The sequence below is a fragment of the Coregonus clupeaformis genome, chromosome 21 (assembly GCF_020615455.1).
Source record: "Coregonus clupeaformis isolate EN_2021a chromosome 21, ASM2061545v1, whole genome shotgun sequence".
NCBI classification, from domain to species: Eukaryota; Metazoa; Chordata; class Actinopteri; order Salmoniformes; family Salmonidae; genus Coregonus; species Coregonus clupeaformis.
In genome coordinates this window covers 31059328-31077677 of record NC_059212.1, presented here as the reverse complement: position 1 = coordinate 31077677, position 18350 = coordinate 31059328, and the positions used below count along the sequence as shown (strand labels likewise).

Below are 18350 nucleotides of genomic sequence, written 5' to 3'. Positions count from 1 at the left end.
AACGGAGCAAAGTACAGAGAGATCCTTGATGAAAACCTGCTCCAGAGTGCTCAGGACCTCAGACTGGGGTGAAGGTTCACCTTCCAACAGGACAACGTCCCCCGAGGATATGCAGAGAAGAATGGGAGAAACTCCCCAAATACAGGTGTGCCAAGCTTGTAGCGTCATTACCCAAGAAGACTCGAGGCTGTAATCGCTGCCGAAGGTGCTTCAACAAAGTACTGAGTAAAGGGTCTGAATATGTAATTGTCATATTTGTTTTTTTATTTGTTTTAAAAACCTGTTTTTGCTTTGTCATTATGGGGTATTGTGTGTAGATTGATGAGGAAAAAACAAAACATTTAATACATTTTGGAATAAGGCTCTACCATAACGAAATGTGGAAGAAGTCAAGGGGTCTTAATACTTTCCGAATGCACTGTACAATACAATACAGCTTGACCAATAAGACACTGAGGTCACTGTCTGGTCTCAAGACAATAAGAGAACTAAAGTAATGCGTAAAATTAGGTTTCATTTTTGGAACGTACAGAGCTGAAATTGTATTTTTAAATTACCAAAGCTAAACCTGTGAGGCCTGAAATATTTTGCAATGCACTTCAACAGATATCCTGAAGAAATAATTAAGTGCTTTGCTAACTGTACAGCACAGGCATAGAGAAATTTTATGAATAAAGGAAACGTTTTGAAAATAACTGAAGTCGTCTGTAACAACTGAGCTGAATAGCCTGCCAACAAGGAAATTGACCAGAAGAAAAATTATGTAAAGATTTGTATTTGTATTTGTATTTATTAAGTATCCCCATTAGCTGCTGCCTAGGCAGCTACTATTCCTGGGGTCCAGCAACATTAAGGCAGTTATATTCAATTTTAAATATTACATGAAATTACATTTCATAACACTTTTCACAACACATTAAGTGTGTTCCCTCAGGCCACTACTCTACTATCACATATTTACAATACAAAATCCATGTGTATGTGTGTGTAGAGTGCGTGTCTCATCATGTGTATGTGTGTCTGTGCTGTGTGTGTCTCTTCACAGCCCCCGCTGTTCCATGTGTATTTTTATCTGTTTTTTAAATTCTGATTCTACTGCTTGCATCAGTTACCTGATGTGGAATAGAGTTCCATGTAGCCATGGCTCTATGTAGTACTGTGCACCTCCCATAGTCTGTTCTTGACTTGGGGATTGGGAAGAGACCTTTGGTGGCATGTCTTGTGGGGTATGCATGGGTGTCCGAGCTGTGTGCTACTAGTTTAAACAGCCACCTCGGTGCATTGAGTATGTCAACACTTCTTACAAAAACAAGTAGTGATGAAGTCAATCTCTCCTCCACTTTGAGCCATGAGAGATTTACATGCGTATTATTAATGTTAGCTCGCCGTGTACATTTAAGGACCAGCCGTGCTGCCCTGTTCTGAGCCAATTGTAATTTTCCGAGGTACCTCTTTATGGCACCTGACCACACGACTGAACAGTAGTCCAGGTGCGACAAAACTAGGGCCTGTAGGACCTGCCATGTTGATAGTGTTGTTAAAAAGGCAGAGCAGCACTTTATTATGGACAGACTTCTCCCCATCTTAGCTACTTATGTATCAACATGTTTTGACCATGACAGTTTACAATCCAGGGTTACTTCAAGCAGTTTATTCACCTCAACATGCTCAATTTCCACATTATTTATTACAAGATTTAGTTGAGGTTTAAGGTTTAGTGAATGAGTTGTCCCAAATACAATGCTTTTAATTGTAAAAATATTTAGAACCAACTTATTCCTTGCCCCCCATTCTGAAACTAACTGCAGCTCTTAGTTAAGTGTTGCAGTGATTTCACGCATTGTAGTAACTGACGTGTATAGTGTTGAGTCATCCGCATACATAGACTTTACTCAAAGCCAGTGGCATGTCATTAGTAAAGATTGAAAATAAGTAAGGGGCCTAGACAGCTGCCCTGGGGAATTCCTGATTCTACCTGGATTATGTTGGAGAGGCTTCCATTAAAGAACACCCTCTGTGTTCTGTTAGACAGGTAACTCTTTCTCCACAATATAGCAGGGGGTGTAAAGCCATAACACATACGTTTTTCCATCAGCAGACTATGATCGATAATGTCAAAAGCCGCACTGAAGTCTAATAAAACAGCTCCCACAATCTTTTTATCATCAATTTCTCTCAGCCAATCATCAGTCATTTGTGTAAGTACCGTGCGTGTTGAATGTCCTTCCTTATAAGGGTGCTGAAAGTATGTTGTTCAATTTGTTTACAATAAAATAGCATTGTATCTGGTCAAACACCCTTTTTTTCCAAAAGTTTACTAAGGGTTGGTAACAGGCTGATTGGTCGGCTATTTGAGCCAGTAAAGGGGGCTTTACTATTCTTGGGTAGCGGAATTACTTTTGCTTCCCTCCAGGCCTGAGGGCACACACTTTCTAGTAGGCTTAGATTGAAGATATGGCAAATAAGAGTGGCACTATCGGCCGCTATTCTCCTCAGTAATCTTCCATCCAAGTTGTCAGACTTCGGTGGCTTGTCATCATTGATAGACAACAATTATCTTTTCACCACTTCCACACTCACTTTACGGAATTCCAAAATGACAATGCTTGTCTTTCATAATTGTATCAGTTATACTTGGATGTGTAGTGTCAGCGTTTGTTTGCTAATCTTGCCAATGAAAAACTAATTAAAGTAAATGGCAATATCAGTGGGTTTTGTGATGAATGAGCCATCTGATTCAATGGATGATGGAGATGAGTTTGCCTTTTTGCCCAACATTTCATTTAAACTGCTCCAAAACTTTTTACTATCATTCTTTATATAATCTATCTTTGTTTCATAGTATACTTTCTTTTTCTTTTTATTCAGTTTAGTCACATGATTTCTCAATTTGCAGTACGTTTGCAAATCGGTTGTGCAGCCAGACTTATTCTCCATTCCTTTTGCCTCATCCCTCTCAACCATACATTTTTTCAGTTCCTCATCAATCCATGAGGATTTAAGAGTTTTTACAGTCATTTAATAAGTAATTTCATAAATGTGTCAAGTGCAGCGTCTGGTTGCTCCTCATTACACACCAAAGATCTACAAATATTCTTTACATCAACAACATAGGAATCACTACAAAACTTATTGTATGACCTCTTATACACTATATTAGGCCCAACCTTTGGTTTTCCTAGATATGGCTACTATATTGTGATCACTACATCTGATGGATTTGGATACTGCTTCAAAGCAAATTTCTGCAGCATTAGTAAAGATGTGATCAATACATGTTGATGATTTCATTCCTGTGCAGTTTGTAACTACCCTGGTAGGTTGACTGATAACCTGAACCAGGTTGCAGGCACTGGTTACAGTTGGAAGCTTTTTCTTGAGTGGGCAGCTTGATGAAAGCCAGTCAATATTTAAATCACCCAGAAAATATACCTATCTGTTGATATCACATACATTATCAAGCATTTCACACATTATCTAGGTACTGACTGTTAGCACTTGGTGGTCTATAGCAGCTTCCCACAAGAATGGGCTTTTGGTGAGGCAGATGAACCTGTAGGCATATTACTTCAACAGTGTTTAACATGAGATCCTCTCTAAGCTTTACAGGAGTGTGGTTCTGAATATAAACAGCAACACCTCCACCATTGGCATTTCTGTCTTTTCTGTAGATGTTATAACCATGTTTTGCTACCACTGTATCATCAAATGTATTATCTAAGTGAGTTTCACAGATTGTCAGAATATGAATGTCATCTGTTACCATCTGTTACTGGTATTATCTAAGTGATTTCATTAACCTTGTTTCTTAAGCTACATATGTTAACGTGGGCTATTTTAACACTTTTCTGGAATGCTTGATTGTTTTCATTGCTTTACTGGGAAGCTTAGCAGAAGTAGACATGCTCATGTTATTTATGTTAGTGTAGGTTTAGCTGCACACAGTGGACTTCCTGCTAGGGTAAACCGCCTCAGTGCTAACAGTATAACTCTTGTTCATAAGCACATGATTACTGCATACAATAGCTGTAGGATCAGCAGAGGCATTCAGGGCAGATAGAGGGACATCAATTTGATTACTTATGCTGTGTCTTCCAACGCCCCTGGCATAATGTACATTTGCTGAAGCATTTTGACAACTCAGTGACCCAATGGTAGGGATTAACTGAGCTGGGCTTGGGTCATTGATAAGTCATTGTCTCAACGCAGCCTTATAATGCTGTGAAATGATCCAGGAACCCAAATTATTTGGGTGGATCTCATCCTCCTTATAAAATTAGCTTGGTTTCCAGAAGGTATCAAAATTGTCAATAAATGTTATACCCACAGAGCTGCAATAGTCAAGCAGCCAGTTGTGGAGGGCTAAAAGTCTGCTGAAACGTTCAATGCCAGATATTATGGAGCGTTTGTTGGTGTCAAGCACAGACCCAATCAGTTCTTTAAAATCCATCTTCAGCTGTTCTGAGCTACCCTTCATAATGTCATTGAATCACACATGAACTATGATAGACTAAATTTCCTTATGCAGGTTTAAAATGTTTGAGAGCAGCTTATTGATGTCCTGTTTTTGCTTGGGTTATTCCTATTCCTATAAATCAGAACCATTCGAAGAGACAACGTGCTCAAGATGATATTTTGTCCCCCTTCCCTCCTTTGTGTAATCTTTTAATTATGAATACCCCATTTACGGAGCATGTATGAGGTAAGTGGCTACATGTGTGGAGGATAGCAGGCTGTCGGATGAGGAAGGGTGCAGAGTGTGAGTGCTAGAGGAAGGAGAGAGAAGGTGGAGGGGTGCCGGAGGAACTTATAACTCTCAGAGCATGGCTCAATTCATTATACTGATTGACCTTAAACACACAGTCAAACGTTCCATGCGGTCATTAAAAACACACTGGCCACCAGGCAGTACAACATTGACCTCACATGGGTTTACATCACCACAATATCATCTTGCATTACAACAAACACAGGAGCAATACACACTGTAATGTCCAGTAGCACAGAAACAGAATAACCATAAACTACTTTCATTACACCTGGCAATGACCTCACTTAACTCAACACGTTTCCCGGAATGTGAATTGAACCTTCCTAATATTATAAACTAGGTACACAAGACCTCCCAAATAGTTTGTTATAGGGTTTATCAATTTGCAATTTATAAACATTAGAAGTCATTATTATATACTTCCAGTGTAAATGTTGAATTTTGCATATTTGTGATAAAAAAATACAAATATGTATATTGAAATAACATCTCAAATAGTGCACATTTTGTCAAGGACAAGGTATTTCTCTGTCATGTTTGTTAGTGCACCTAATCTCTTGATCTTGTGATTCTTGTTTCTGCTATTAGCATTAAGTGCTCCATTGATGCACTTTGAAGCTGTTCCAAAGTATGAGCTACTTCCCCAGCTGTCTGAAACATATTTTAAACACTTGTCTTAAAGAAGTACATGCACATGACTGGGGAGTGATTCCAGGCTCTCCCCTGCAAACTGGTTGTTGTTCCCTTCATGTAGACTGTGTTTCCTTTGGATAACACCTACATGTACGTACACATCCACGGAACATCCAGGGAAGTTGGCTTAGGCCAAGGACAGGGCTTCCCTCAGCGCAATAGACAGCATAGTTGTAATATAGTAATAGAGTTCTAGGAAATATGCTTTCCCAGGTTCTGTCTTTACTCTCAGAGAATTGCTAGCTAGTTTGATATTATCCAGTAACCCAAAAAGCGGTCTAAGGCACTGCATCTCAGTGCTTGAGGCGTCACTACAGACCCCCTGGTTCGATTCCAGGCTGTATCACAACCAGCCGTGATTGGGAGTCCCATAGGGCGGCGCACAATTGGCCCAGCGTCGTCCGGGTTTGGCCGGTGTAGGCCGTCATTGTAAATAAGAATTTGTTCTTAACTGACTTGCCTAGTTAAATAAAGGTAAAAATAACAATATTGTGCAATTCCTCAAATGAATCATTTTCACATTTTCCTTTTTCACTTTTTGTTGTTGTATTTTTCTCAGATATCTTACATTCAAGTCACTGCTTGCTAAATCAAGCTTGAAGGAGGCAAGCAATGCATTTACAAGTTAGTTATGTACTGTATATTTGATGTATTATCTGAGTGGTGATAATGATGATATAGTATTTTCCATTTCTAACACAAGAGATAAACATCCATTGCTAATGGTACAGTAACTTACATGTAAGTGGTGTCTGGCTCCAGGCAGCGAATGATCATGCTGATGGAGGAGGTCAGGAGGTCAGGGATATCCCCAAGCATCACACACGGAGACTTGGCCCCAGACAGGATGTCATCCACAAAGCTCAACATTGTCTCTGTATGGGAGGAAAACCCATTCATCAAATAATCACTGACATCATCAAGAGAGGATATTTCCACCAGCAAACATCACAAATAGTAATTCATCCTAAAGGAAACAAGACAACATTTTCGTATGCTACCTTATTTGAGTAAACTTTCAAATAACCAGCCAGAAATGGAACTGGAGATGCTTTAACCCACATCAATCAATTATTCTAAGTCATAGGCTAATATCTAAGGCTTTTACATTTTCAGTTTGGGGCACATTAGGAACATGTACAGTACGTGTACCGTCAGGTCTTCACAGAAACTTTACTCTGTTAGCTAAAATAATATGCCATGCTTGTTCTAATTAAGGAGTGGCAGGAAAGGTGTTTTCCCAGCTGGGTTGCATGCGTCAAAGGGCATTTGCTATGGGGCTATGCATTTCAGCTCACTGGGAAAGACACTCTCTGAGGTGGCCACTCTGTATGTCCTCCCTGAATCATGCTCAACCCCTATGGGTCACCAACTGGTAAAAACATTGGGTTAGGTGCCAGTGAAAACTTCACTGAAAAAAGACTGCGTACCAGCTGTCACTGAGAAGAAGAAAAAAATTGCACAGAGGAATGTAGGTTTAAACGCGGAAAGATTAAAATTAAAAGTGACATTGTGAAGGATTTTACCACTTAGCATATTAATTGCTAGAGTTGGAATATCTGTCTAACGTAAAGAAAGTAATGTTTGGAGCCCATTGGGGAAGGACGGTAGAAATACATTAAGTTGAACTTAAGTTGTACTCGCATATTTGAGGGTTGGGTGCTGTTTTTCTCAGAAGAAAGCATACATGTAAAATGTTTTTATCCTTTTATGGGATTAAGAATTCAGTAAGAGTTCATATTTGTTTAAATTTGCACTTTATGACAACATAAGCCTACTGTAGATAACCATCTGTCAGCTTATAAAATATATTCTGAACAAAAATATAAATGCAACATGCAACAATTTCAACGAGTTTACTGAGTTACAGCTCATATAAGGAAATCAGTCAATTGAAATACATTTGTTAGGCCCTAATCTATGTATTTCACATGATTGGGCAGGGGTGCAACCATGGGTGGGCCAGGCCCAGCCAATCAGAATGAGTTTTTCCCCACAAAAGGGCTTTAGTACAGACAGAAATACTCCTCAGTTCCATCAGCTGTCCGGGTGGCTGGTCTCAGATGATCCTGCAGGTAAAGAAGCCGGATGTGGAGGTCCTGGGCTGGCGTGGTTACACTTGGTCTACGGTTGTGAGGCCGGTTCGACGTACTGCCAAATTCTCTAGAACAACGATGGAGGCGGCTTATGGTAGAGAAATTAACCTTCAATTCTCAGGCAACAGCTCTGGTGGACAATCCTGCAGTCAGCATGCCAATTGTATGCTCCCTCAAAACTTTAGACATCTGTGGCATTGTGTTGTGTGACAAAACTGCATATTTTAGAGTGGCCTTCTATTGTCTCCAGCAAAGGTGCACCTGGGTAATGATCAAGCTGTTTAATCAGCTTCTTGATATGCCACACTTGTCAGGTGGATGGATTATCATTCCAGGTGACTACCTCATAAAGCTGGTTGAGAGAATGCCAAGAGTGTGCAAAGCTGTCATCAAGGCAAACAGTGGCTATTTGAAGAATCTCAAATACAAAATATATTTTGATTTATTTAACACTTTTTTGGTTACTACATGATCCCATATGTGTTATTACATAGTTTTGATGTCTTCACTATTATTCTACCATGTAGAAAATAGTACAATTAAAGAAAAACCCTGGTATGAGTAGGTGTATCCAAACTTTTGACTGGTACAGTACATGTAAATACATATACATACATATACAGTATATACACGTTTAAAAATATATATATTTTCCTTTATTACTTTCTAACCCTACCACCCCTCCCCTAATTGGAGTAAACTAGGCCTCTACTTCCAGCTTATACATACTATATAAATTTTATGGACACAGTCAATTTTCCAATAGTTATTTTTTGTTTGTTTTTACTCCTGAACTTCCTCTACCCTCAACCTCTCCGATCATTTTCATGATTTCCATCCGGTTTGCTTCTATATGCCATATCTTTCAAACTGTCCTCTTTCACAAAAGTTCTTAACCTATAACCTATATACTTCTTATGGACACAGTATGTTTTACATTAGTTATCTTGTTGTTATTAGTTGTTATTAGTCCCAACCTTCAGCTCCATTCAACCCCTCCCATCTATCTCTTAACACCATCCATATAAACTGTACTGTGATGTTTCACAAACGTTCTGAACCTTTCTATTCTCATTGTTTCTACAGATTGTAAATGGATTATTTTTTTTTTGGCTAAAAGTATTATTATATTATTGATCGATTGACTATGACTTTTCAGATCACCCAGTAATGCTATCTGCAGGGTTAGCTCCAGGTAAATTTTACAATTATTCAGCCATTCCTGGACCTGTGACAAAAAACAAGCTACAAATGGACAGTACCAAACAAATGATCTAATGATTTTGTCTCTTCGCAGCAAAATCTGCAGAGCTGGGAAGATTGTATCCACATATAAATAACATTCTATTGGTTGCAAGAATTTTGTATAATAATTTAAATTGAAAAATTCAAAGTTTTGAATCCGGTGTCGTTTTGCGTATGTCACGGATTCAACCGAGGCTGCTCCTCCTCCTTGCTCGGGCAGGCTTCGGCGTTCGTCGTCCCCGGAGTACTAGCTGCTGCCGATCGATGTTTCGGTGTTTGTCTTGTTTGGTCTTTATTGTTTACACCTGTTTCCCATTATGTTGGATTGTATTCCCTATATTTACCCCTGTCTCTCATTGATACGTTGTGTGTTATTGTTTGTTGTCATTCCGGCAGTTCTGTATGTACGGGTCTTTGTGCTTTCCTCCCTGTTTGGAGGTTTGTTGTTTGTACGTTGATTTTACTGTGTTCAGTAAAAAACGTTGCCAGCCGCTCTGTGTCCTGCTTTTGACTTCGCTACCGCATACACGTCACGTGACAGAATAACACACCACCATAGAGTCAGCAGGAGTGGCGGTGCCAGCTGGATCACTGGAGGAGCGCGTTATGCAACAAACGGCCATGATCCAGGATCTCAGCACCGTCATGGAAGGGGTGATGAACACCTTGAGGCGATGGGAAAGAGGAGGTTTGCCCACACCTCCTCCAACGATACCACCACCATCAGCTATACCCATCGCTTCACCTCCGGAGTCCAGTGGGATTCGGCTCTCGCTCCCGAGGGCTTATGATGGCACTGCGGCCGGGTGTCAGGGTTTCCTGCTCCAAGTGGAACTCTACCTGGCAACCATCCACCCGGTGCCCTCGAGATACGAGAGCGTGTCCGCCCTCATCTCCTGTCTGTCCGGCAAGGCACTGGAGTGGGCCAACGCCGAGTGGGGGGGAATAGACGCCGCTACAGTCAACTATGCGGAGTTCACCCGCCGCTGCAGGCCGGTGTTCGATCATCCCCCAGAGGGGAAGGCGGCGGGTGAAAGTCTGTTCCACCTCAGACAGGGGAAGAGGAGCGCGCAGGAGTTCGCACTGGACTTCCGGACTCTGGCTGCCAACGCGGGATGGAATGAGAGGGCCCTCATCGACCACTACAGGTGCAGCCTAAGGGAGGACGTTCGTCGGGAGTTGGCCTGCAGGGACACAAACCTAAGCTTCGATCAGCTGGTGGACATGTCGATTCGCCTAGATATCCTGTTGGCTACCCGCGGACGTCCGGAGTTGGGGCCGTCCATTCCATCCCCCAGCACTTCCGAGCCGAGCCCTATGGAGCTCGGGGGTGCTGGTGCTAGGGAGACGATGAGAGAGACCAGGAGAGAGGCCGTCCCCTGCACCAACTGTGGCCGCAGAGGACACACTGCGGTTCGGTGCTGGGGAGGGTCTCCTAGGAATCGAGGCAGTAGGCAACGCACTGATGAGTCATTCCAGGTGAGTAAGCACCCAACTCACCCAGAGCTCTCTGTTGTACATATGTGTATTAAAGTTGTGTTTCCCGAGGTTTCTTCTCACTCCCAGCAAAAGGCGCTAGTAGATTCAGGCGCAGCTGGGAATTTTATCGATCGCCGGTTCACGTATAAGTTAGGGATTCCTATTGTACCAGTTGATGTGCCCTTCCCCATCCATGCCCTAGATAGCCGCCCTTTGGGGTCGGGATTGATTAGGGAGGTCACAGCGCCACTTAAGATGAAGACGCAGGAGGGCCATGAGGAGATTATACAGTTGTATTTGATTGACTCTCCTGTGTTCCCGTGGTGTTGGGGCTTCCCTGGTTAACATCTCATGACCCCAACATTTCATGGCAACAGAGGGCTCTCAAGGGATGGTCTGATCAGTGTGTCGGGCGGTGTGTAGGTGTTTCCGTAGGGTCAACAACGGTGGAAAGTCCGAACCAAATTCCCACCATGCACATTCCTCCTGAGTATGCCGATTTTGCACCGATTTGACTCAATTACCACCTCATCGACAGTGGGATTGTGCGATAGACCTCCAGGTAGGCGCTGCGCTTCCTCGTAGTCATGTGTATCCTCTGTCTCAGGAGGAGACGGCAGCTATGGAGACATACGTCACCGAATCTCTGAGACAGGGATACATACGGCCGTCCACTTCCCCTGCTTCCTCAAGTTAATTTTTTGTGAAGAAGAAGGATGGGGGTTTACGCCCGTGTATTGATTACCGTGGTCTCAATCAGATTACAATCAAATACAGCTATCCTCTCCCTCTGATTGCTAGTATGACGGAGTCATTACACGGAGCGCGATTCTTCACAAAATTGGATCTCAGGAGCGCGTACAACCTGGTGCGCATTAGGGAGGGAGATGAGTGGAAGACAGCATTCAGTACCACCTCGGGTCACTATGAGTACCTCGTCATGCCATACGGTTTAATGAATGCTCCTTCAGTCTTCCAATCATTTGCGGACGAGATTTTCCGGGATTTGCATGGACAGGGTGTAGTGGTGTATATTGATGACATTTTAATATACTCCGCTACACGAGCCGAGCATGTGTCCCTGGTGCGTCGGGTGCTGGGTAGACTGTTGGAGCATGACCTGTATGTGAAGGCGGAGAAATGTCTGTTTTTCCAGGAGTCCATCTCCTTCCTGGGACATTGGTTGTCCGCGTCAGGGGTGGAGATGGAGATTGACCGCGTTTCAGCCGTGCGTAATTGGCAGACACCCACCACGGTGAAGGAGGTGCACCGGTTTTTGGGTTTTGCCAATTACTACCGGAGGTTTATCTGGGGCTTTGGACAGGTAGCAGCTCCCATCACCTCCCTGCTAAAGGGGGGCCCGGTGCGTTTGCAGTGGTCGGCTGAGGCGTACAGGGCGTTTGAACATCTGAAGGACCTGTTCACCTCGGCTCCGGTGCTGGCACATCCGGATCCCTCTTTGGCATTCCAAGTTGAGGTGGATGCGTCCGAGGCGGGGATCGGTGCCATACTGTCTCAGCGCTCGGGCACGCCTCCAAAACTCCGCCCCTGTGCTTTCTATTCCAAGAAGCTCAGTCCGGCGGAACGAAATTATGACGTGGGGGACAGGGAGCTGCTAGCGGTGGTCCAAGCCCTGAAGGTGTGGAGGCATTGGCTTGAGGGGGCTAAACACCCTTTTCTCATTCTGACTGACCATCGTAACCTGGAGTACATCCGGGCAGCGAGGAGACTGAACCCTCGTCAGGCTAGGTGGGCCATGTTTCTTACCCGGTTTGTATTTAAGCTCACTTATATACCAGGGTCACAGAACGCTAAGGCAGACGCCCTGGCCCAACGATATGACACAGAGGAGAGGTCCATTGAGCCCACTCCCATACTTCCGGAGTCTTGTCTGGTGGGACCGGTGGTGTGGGAGGTCGATGCGGAAAACGAGCGGGCGTTAAGTGCCGACCCTACTCCCCCAGAGTGTCCAGAGGGGCGGAGGTACGTGCCGCTCGAGGTCCGTGATCGACTGATATATTGGGCTCACACGTCACCCTCCTCTGGTCATCCTGGTATTGGTCGGACAGTGCACTGCCTTAGCGGGAAGTACTGGTGGCCCACCTTAGCTAGGGACGTGAGGGTTTACGTTTCTTCCTGCTCGGTGTGCGCCCAGTGTAAGGCGCCTAGACACCTGCCGAGAGGGAAGTTACAACCTCTACCCGTTCCACAACGGCCGTGGTCTCACCTATCGGTGGATTTTGTCACGGACCTTCTCCCCTCCCAAGGGAATACCACGATCTTGGTCGTTGTGGATCGGTTTTCTAAGGCCTGCCGTCTCATTCCTATGCCAGGTCTTCCTACAGCCCTACAAACGGCTGACGCCCTGTTTACTCACGTCTTCCGGCACTACGGGGTGCCTGAGGATATAGTGTCTGATCGGGGTCCCCAGTTCACCTCTAGAGTCTGGAGGGCGTTTATGGAACGTTTGGGGGTCTCGATTAGCCTTACCTCGGGTTTTCACCGTGAGAGTAATGGGCAGGTGGAGAGAGTAAACCAGGATGTGGGTAGGTTTCTGAGGTCCTATTGCCAGGACCGGCAGGAGGAGTGGTCGGGGTATATCCCCTGGGCAGAGATAGCCCAAAACTCACTCCGCCACTCCTCCACTAATCTTACGCCTTTTCAGTGTGTGCTGGGTTATCAGCCGGTCCTGGCACCCTGGCATCAGAGCCATATCGAAGCCCCTGCAGTGGATGAGTGGTTTCGGCGCTCGGAGGAAACATGGAACGCTGCGCATGTCCATCTGCAGAGGGCTATCAGACGGCAAAAGGCGAGCGCCGATCGCCACCGCAGTGAGGGTCCGGTTTATGCACCGGGAGATCGGGTCTGGCTCTCGACCTGAAACCTGCCCCTTCGCCTGCCCTGCCGGAAGCTGGGTCGGCGGTTTGTGGGGCCATTTAAAGTCCTGAGGAGATTGAACGAGGTATGTTATAGGTTACAACTGCCCATTAATTACCGCATTAACCCCTCGTTCCATGTGTCTCTCCTCAGGCCGGTGGTAGCTGGTCCACTCCAGGAGAATGAGATACGAGAGGCTCCTCCGCCCCCACTAGACATCGAGGGGGCTCCGGCGTACTCAGTCCGTTCCATCGTGGATTCGAGGCGTCGGATGGGGGGTCTGCAGTATCTCGTGGAGTGGGAGGGGTACGGTCCGGAGGAACGGTGCTGGGTCCCTAGGAGGGTACTGTCACGGATTCAGCCGAGGCTGCTCCTCCTCCTTGCTCGGGCAGGCTTCGGCGTTCGTCGTCCCCGGAGTACTAGCTGCTGCCGATCGATGTTTTGGTGTTTGTCTTGTTTGGTCTTTATTGTTTACACCTGTTTCCCATTATGTTGGATTGTATTCCCTATATTTACCCCTGTCTCTCATTGGTACTTTGTGTGTTATTGTTTGTTGTCATTCCAGTAGTTCTGTATGTACGGGTCTTTGTGCTTTCCTCCCTGTTTTGAGTTTTGTTGTTTGTACGTTGATTTTACTGTGTTCAGTAAAAAACGTTGCCAGCCGCTCTGTGTCCTGCTTTTGACTTCGCTACTGCATACACGTCGCGTGACAGCGTATCAGTTCATAAACCATGTGCCATGGAATCGGTAGGTCAAAAATCTCTTCCCAACTATTTTGCAATCTATATGGGACGACTGTCAATCCTTTGGTCCTTAAATGAAACTGGTATACTTTTTTATTCAACACAATTTTCTTTAACGAATTATGGTCTTTAATGCAGGGCCGACAGACAAGTTCCTTACTTTTTATCTTGGTAAGGGATAAATGCTCACTAACAGGGATGTAAACTAATTTGTGCCCAACATTTGAGATAAATAAGCTTTTTGTGCATATGGAATTTCTGGGATCTTTTATTTCAGCTCATGAAACATGGGACCAACACTTTACATTTTGCGTTTATATTTATGTTCAGTGTATATACTGTATTCGAGTCATGTTCAGTATACTTTGAGATAGAACCACTCTGAAACTACTTCTGATGCTTCCTCTCAAAAATATACAAAAATTGACTAAATTAATCAAATAATATGCCTGTGTGCAGACAACTTGATTGTAGACATTGTAACCATTTTTCAGATATATGGTCAAATGGAAAAAATAAAAGTTTTGAGAATGACACAAATATAAATTTTCACAAAGTCTGCTGCCTCAGTGTTTATGTTGGCAATTTGCATATACTCCAGAATGTTATGAAGAGTGATCAGATGAATTGCAATTAATTGCAAAGTCCCTCTTTGCCATGAAAATGAACTTAATCCCCCAAAAAACATTTCCACTGCATTTCAGCCCTGCCACAAAAGGACCAGCCGACATCATGTCAGTGATTCTCTCATTAACACTGGTGAGAGTGTTGACGAGGACAAGGCTGGATATCACTCTGTCATGCTGATTGAGTTAGAATAACAGACTGGAAGCTTTAAAAGGAGGGTGGTGCTTGAAATCATTGTTCTTCCTCTGTTAACCATGGTTACCTGCAAGGAAACATGTGCCGTCATCATTGCTTTGCACAAAAAGGGCTTCACAGGCAAGGATATTGCTGCTAGTAAGATTGCACCTAAATCAACCATTTATCGGATCATCAAGAACTTCAAGGAGAGCGGTTCAATTGTTGTGAAGAAGGCTTCAGGACGCTCAAGAAAGCCCAGCAAGCACCAGGACGGTCTCCTAAAGTTGATTCAGCTGCAGGATCAGGGCACCACCAGTGCAGAGCTTGCTCAGGAATAGCAGCAGGCAGGTGTGAGGTGAAGACTTTTGGAGGATGGCCTGGTGTCAAGAAGGGCAGCGAGGAAGCCACTTCTCTCCAGGAAAAACATCAGGGACAGACTGATATTCTGCAAAAGGTACAGGGATTGGACTGCTGAGGACTGGGGTAAAGTCATTTTCTCTGATGAATCCCCTTTCCGATTGTTTGGAACATCCGGAAAAAAGCTTGGCCAGAGAAGACAAGGTGAGCGCTACCATCAGTCCTGTGTCATGCCAACAGTAAAGCATCCTGAGACCATTAATGTGTGGGGTTGCTTCTCAGCCAAGGGAGTGGGCTCACTCACAATTTTGCCTAAGAACACAGCCATGAATAAATAATGGTACCAACACATCCTCCGAGAGCAACTTCTCCCAACCATCCAATAACAGTTTGGTGACGAACAAGGCCTTTTCCAGCATGATGGAGCACCTTGCCATAAGGCAAATGTGATAACTAAGTGGCTCGGGGAACAGAACATCGACATTTTGGGTCCATGGCCAGGAAACTCCCCAGACCTTAATCCCATTGAGAACTCGTGGTCAATCCTCAAGAGGCAGGTGGACAAACAAAAACCAACAAATTCTGACAAACTCCAAGCATTGATTATGCAAGAATGGGCTGCCATCAGTCAGGATGTGGCCCAGAAGTTAATTGACAGCATGCCAGGGCGGATTGCAGAGGTCTTGAAAAAGAAGGGTCAACACTGCAAATATTGACTCTTTGCATAAACTTAATGTAATTGTCAATAAAAGCCTTTGACACTTATGGAATGCTTGTAATTATACTTCAGTAGACCATAGGGCGGCGCACAATTGGCCCAGCGTCGTCCAGGGTAGGGGAGGGAATGGCCGGCAGGGATGTAGCTCAGTTGGTAGAGCATGGCGTTTGCAACGCCAGGGTTGTGGGTTCAATTCCCACGGGGGGCCAGTATGAAAAAAATAAAATAATGTATGCACTCACTAACTGTAAGTCGCTCTGGATAAGAGCGTCTGCTAAATGACTAAAAATGTGACAAAAAAAAATAGTAACATCTGACAAAAATATCTAAAAACACTGAAGCAGCAAATTTTGTGAAGACCAATACTTGTGTCATCTCAAAACTTTTGACCACGACTGTACTGTAGATATTTTTATGTGAGCTGAACTAGTCTGTTTTGTCCGAAATCTTTCTAGACTAGGTTACTTCATTTTACTAAATGTCCTAACCATACTACATACTATTTGGAACATACTGTTTAGTAAAAATGTAGACAGTGAGCAACATATATCGACATATTATTCTTTTCCCATTGAGATGTATAGAGATCATTAGTGCCAACTATTAGAACGAATTATGATTCTAGCTTTTATGTTTTGAGCAGCAATCAGGATTCAGGCCTCAGGTCACAAAGTATTATTTTTAAAACGTTCATGTTATCTTAATCAAATTACATTGGAAGGACTACACACAACATGCAACTGAACAACATTGTTTGCTAACCTTTTATGGACTCAGAATTGAAAAGCTTCTTGGGATCCTGATTTTTGACAGACAGCGAAAATATATCGATATGGAGCTATATCAAAGTAAGGCTTCAGTCCTGACAGGTACTTTCTCATACCCCTTGGATTGCTCACAATGGCTATCAAAAGTGATACATTCCTTCATATCGGGCTATTCGTGATGCCACTTAATCACTGCTTAGCAATGCCCAGGTATGATCATGTTGTCCTTCAAAATAGTGTTTTACATTTAAGTTATTTGAATAAATCAAATTTTCTGCTCCAAAAAATGCTACACAACAGGACTCCCATAATCCTCTATTCATCATGGTCCAGATTCAGGGCTTAATCATATTTCTTGTACCAGTAGGCCTATAGTCTCATGAGTTTCTCAAGTACCCCCTTTGGGTAGACCAAGTACCCCCAGAGGTCCTAGTACCCCCGGTTGGGAACCACTGTTGTAAGAGACCTGGGATAGTAGGTGCAACCAAAATCTTGTGGTGAAAACAAAATGTTTCCCTGACATTGTTTAGGACCAGGGCTGTTTCATCTCTTTATTCACTCTCCAAATTCACCCAGGATCCTCCCCTGCAGGTTATCCTCCATTGACATAATCCAGCGATTGAAATAGCCATCACTGTTGCCATTTCCAACGATCATAATTGATTAAGTTCACCATACTTGGACTTATTGCTTGATTGATAATTTCCCATTCCTTCTCTCACACTCCTCTCTCATTTAGATGGTCCATGTGGGGAATCCAGACGTAATTGGGGGCCCGATGTGAAAAACTGGCAGCCATCTTCAGAACCTGTCCAATCCATTAACAATTGGAGTGAAATATATTGGCTAGAGGGACCAAGTCTGCAAAACTGACTGCAAAACCTCAGAAGGTAAGTCAACCCATAATTCACTTCAAACTTTTTGGCACAGTGATTGCTCCCAGCAATCAAAGAATGCTAATGTAAACAACCACAGCTGAATGACAAGCACTGAACGTTTGCCATTAAAGGAATAGCTGTTTCAAACATCATGGTTCTGTAAACGAGTGAATTTTAAAAGTAGTAATGGCAAGATACAGTACTATAACGCACAATGTACTGCAGGCGTGTATTATATTTATATACACTTCCAGTCAAAAGTTTGGACACGCCTACTCATTCAAGAGTTTTTCTTTATTTTTACTATTTTTTACATTGTAGAATAATAGTGAAGACATCAAGACTATGAAATTGTCACGGTTTACTACGCCAGAACCCAGAAGCAGACCAGGACAAGGTACTTAGAGAAAAAGGTGAGTGTTTATTAATTGACTCCCGAGTGAGGCTGAATAATCCAGGGACAGAGCGGGTGGCGTGGATGGGTTGTTGAGGGTGCAGTGGTAGGTCCAGACATGGCTCGGCAGCCGCCGACCATCAGGCAGAGGTTGGGTGAAGGTTCCGGGTGAGAGACTGCAGACAGAACAAAACGGAGGTGAGTACACAGCAAATCAACAAGGTGCAAAACAACAAAAACTAACGCTAGAACTCAAGGCTGATACGCTGACAAACATACTGTTCATGGCTAACGATCCGGCAGGAACTGGATGTTCGGCCAGAGCCTAAGAAGGGTGATGATCAGGACCAGGTGTGCAGATTGCTGATGGGATGCAGGTGCGGAACACAAGAGCGCTCCCCGGAGCGTTCCCGAACCCTCGGGAAACTGGAGATTACGAACAGGAACACTCGTCACCAGACAGGACCCGACTCAGACAGCCGGGATCGTTACAGTACCCCCCTCCGGCGAACGCCACCGGGCGGACTC

The 18350-nt window shown here is 44.0% G+C and overlaps 1 protein-coding gene across 9 annotated transcripts in view; it reads right to left on the bottom strand.

Annotated features, from left to right (window-relative positions):
- LOC121535208 (astrotactin-1) overlaps positions 1-18350 on the bottom strand; it is a 304191-nt gene that overhangs the window by 14612 nt on the left and 271229 nt on the right. For all 9 annotated transcript variants that reach the window (XM_041842034.1, XM_041842037.1, XM_041842035.1 and 6 more), the window contains one exon: positions 6204-6339. In XM_041842034.1, coding sequence (XP_041697968.1) covers positions 6204-6339 — 136 coding nt within the window. The remainder of the gene's footprint in view (positions 1-6203; positions 6340-18350) is intronic.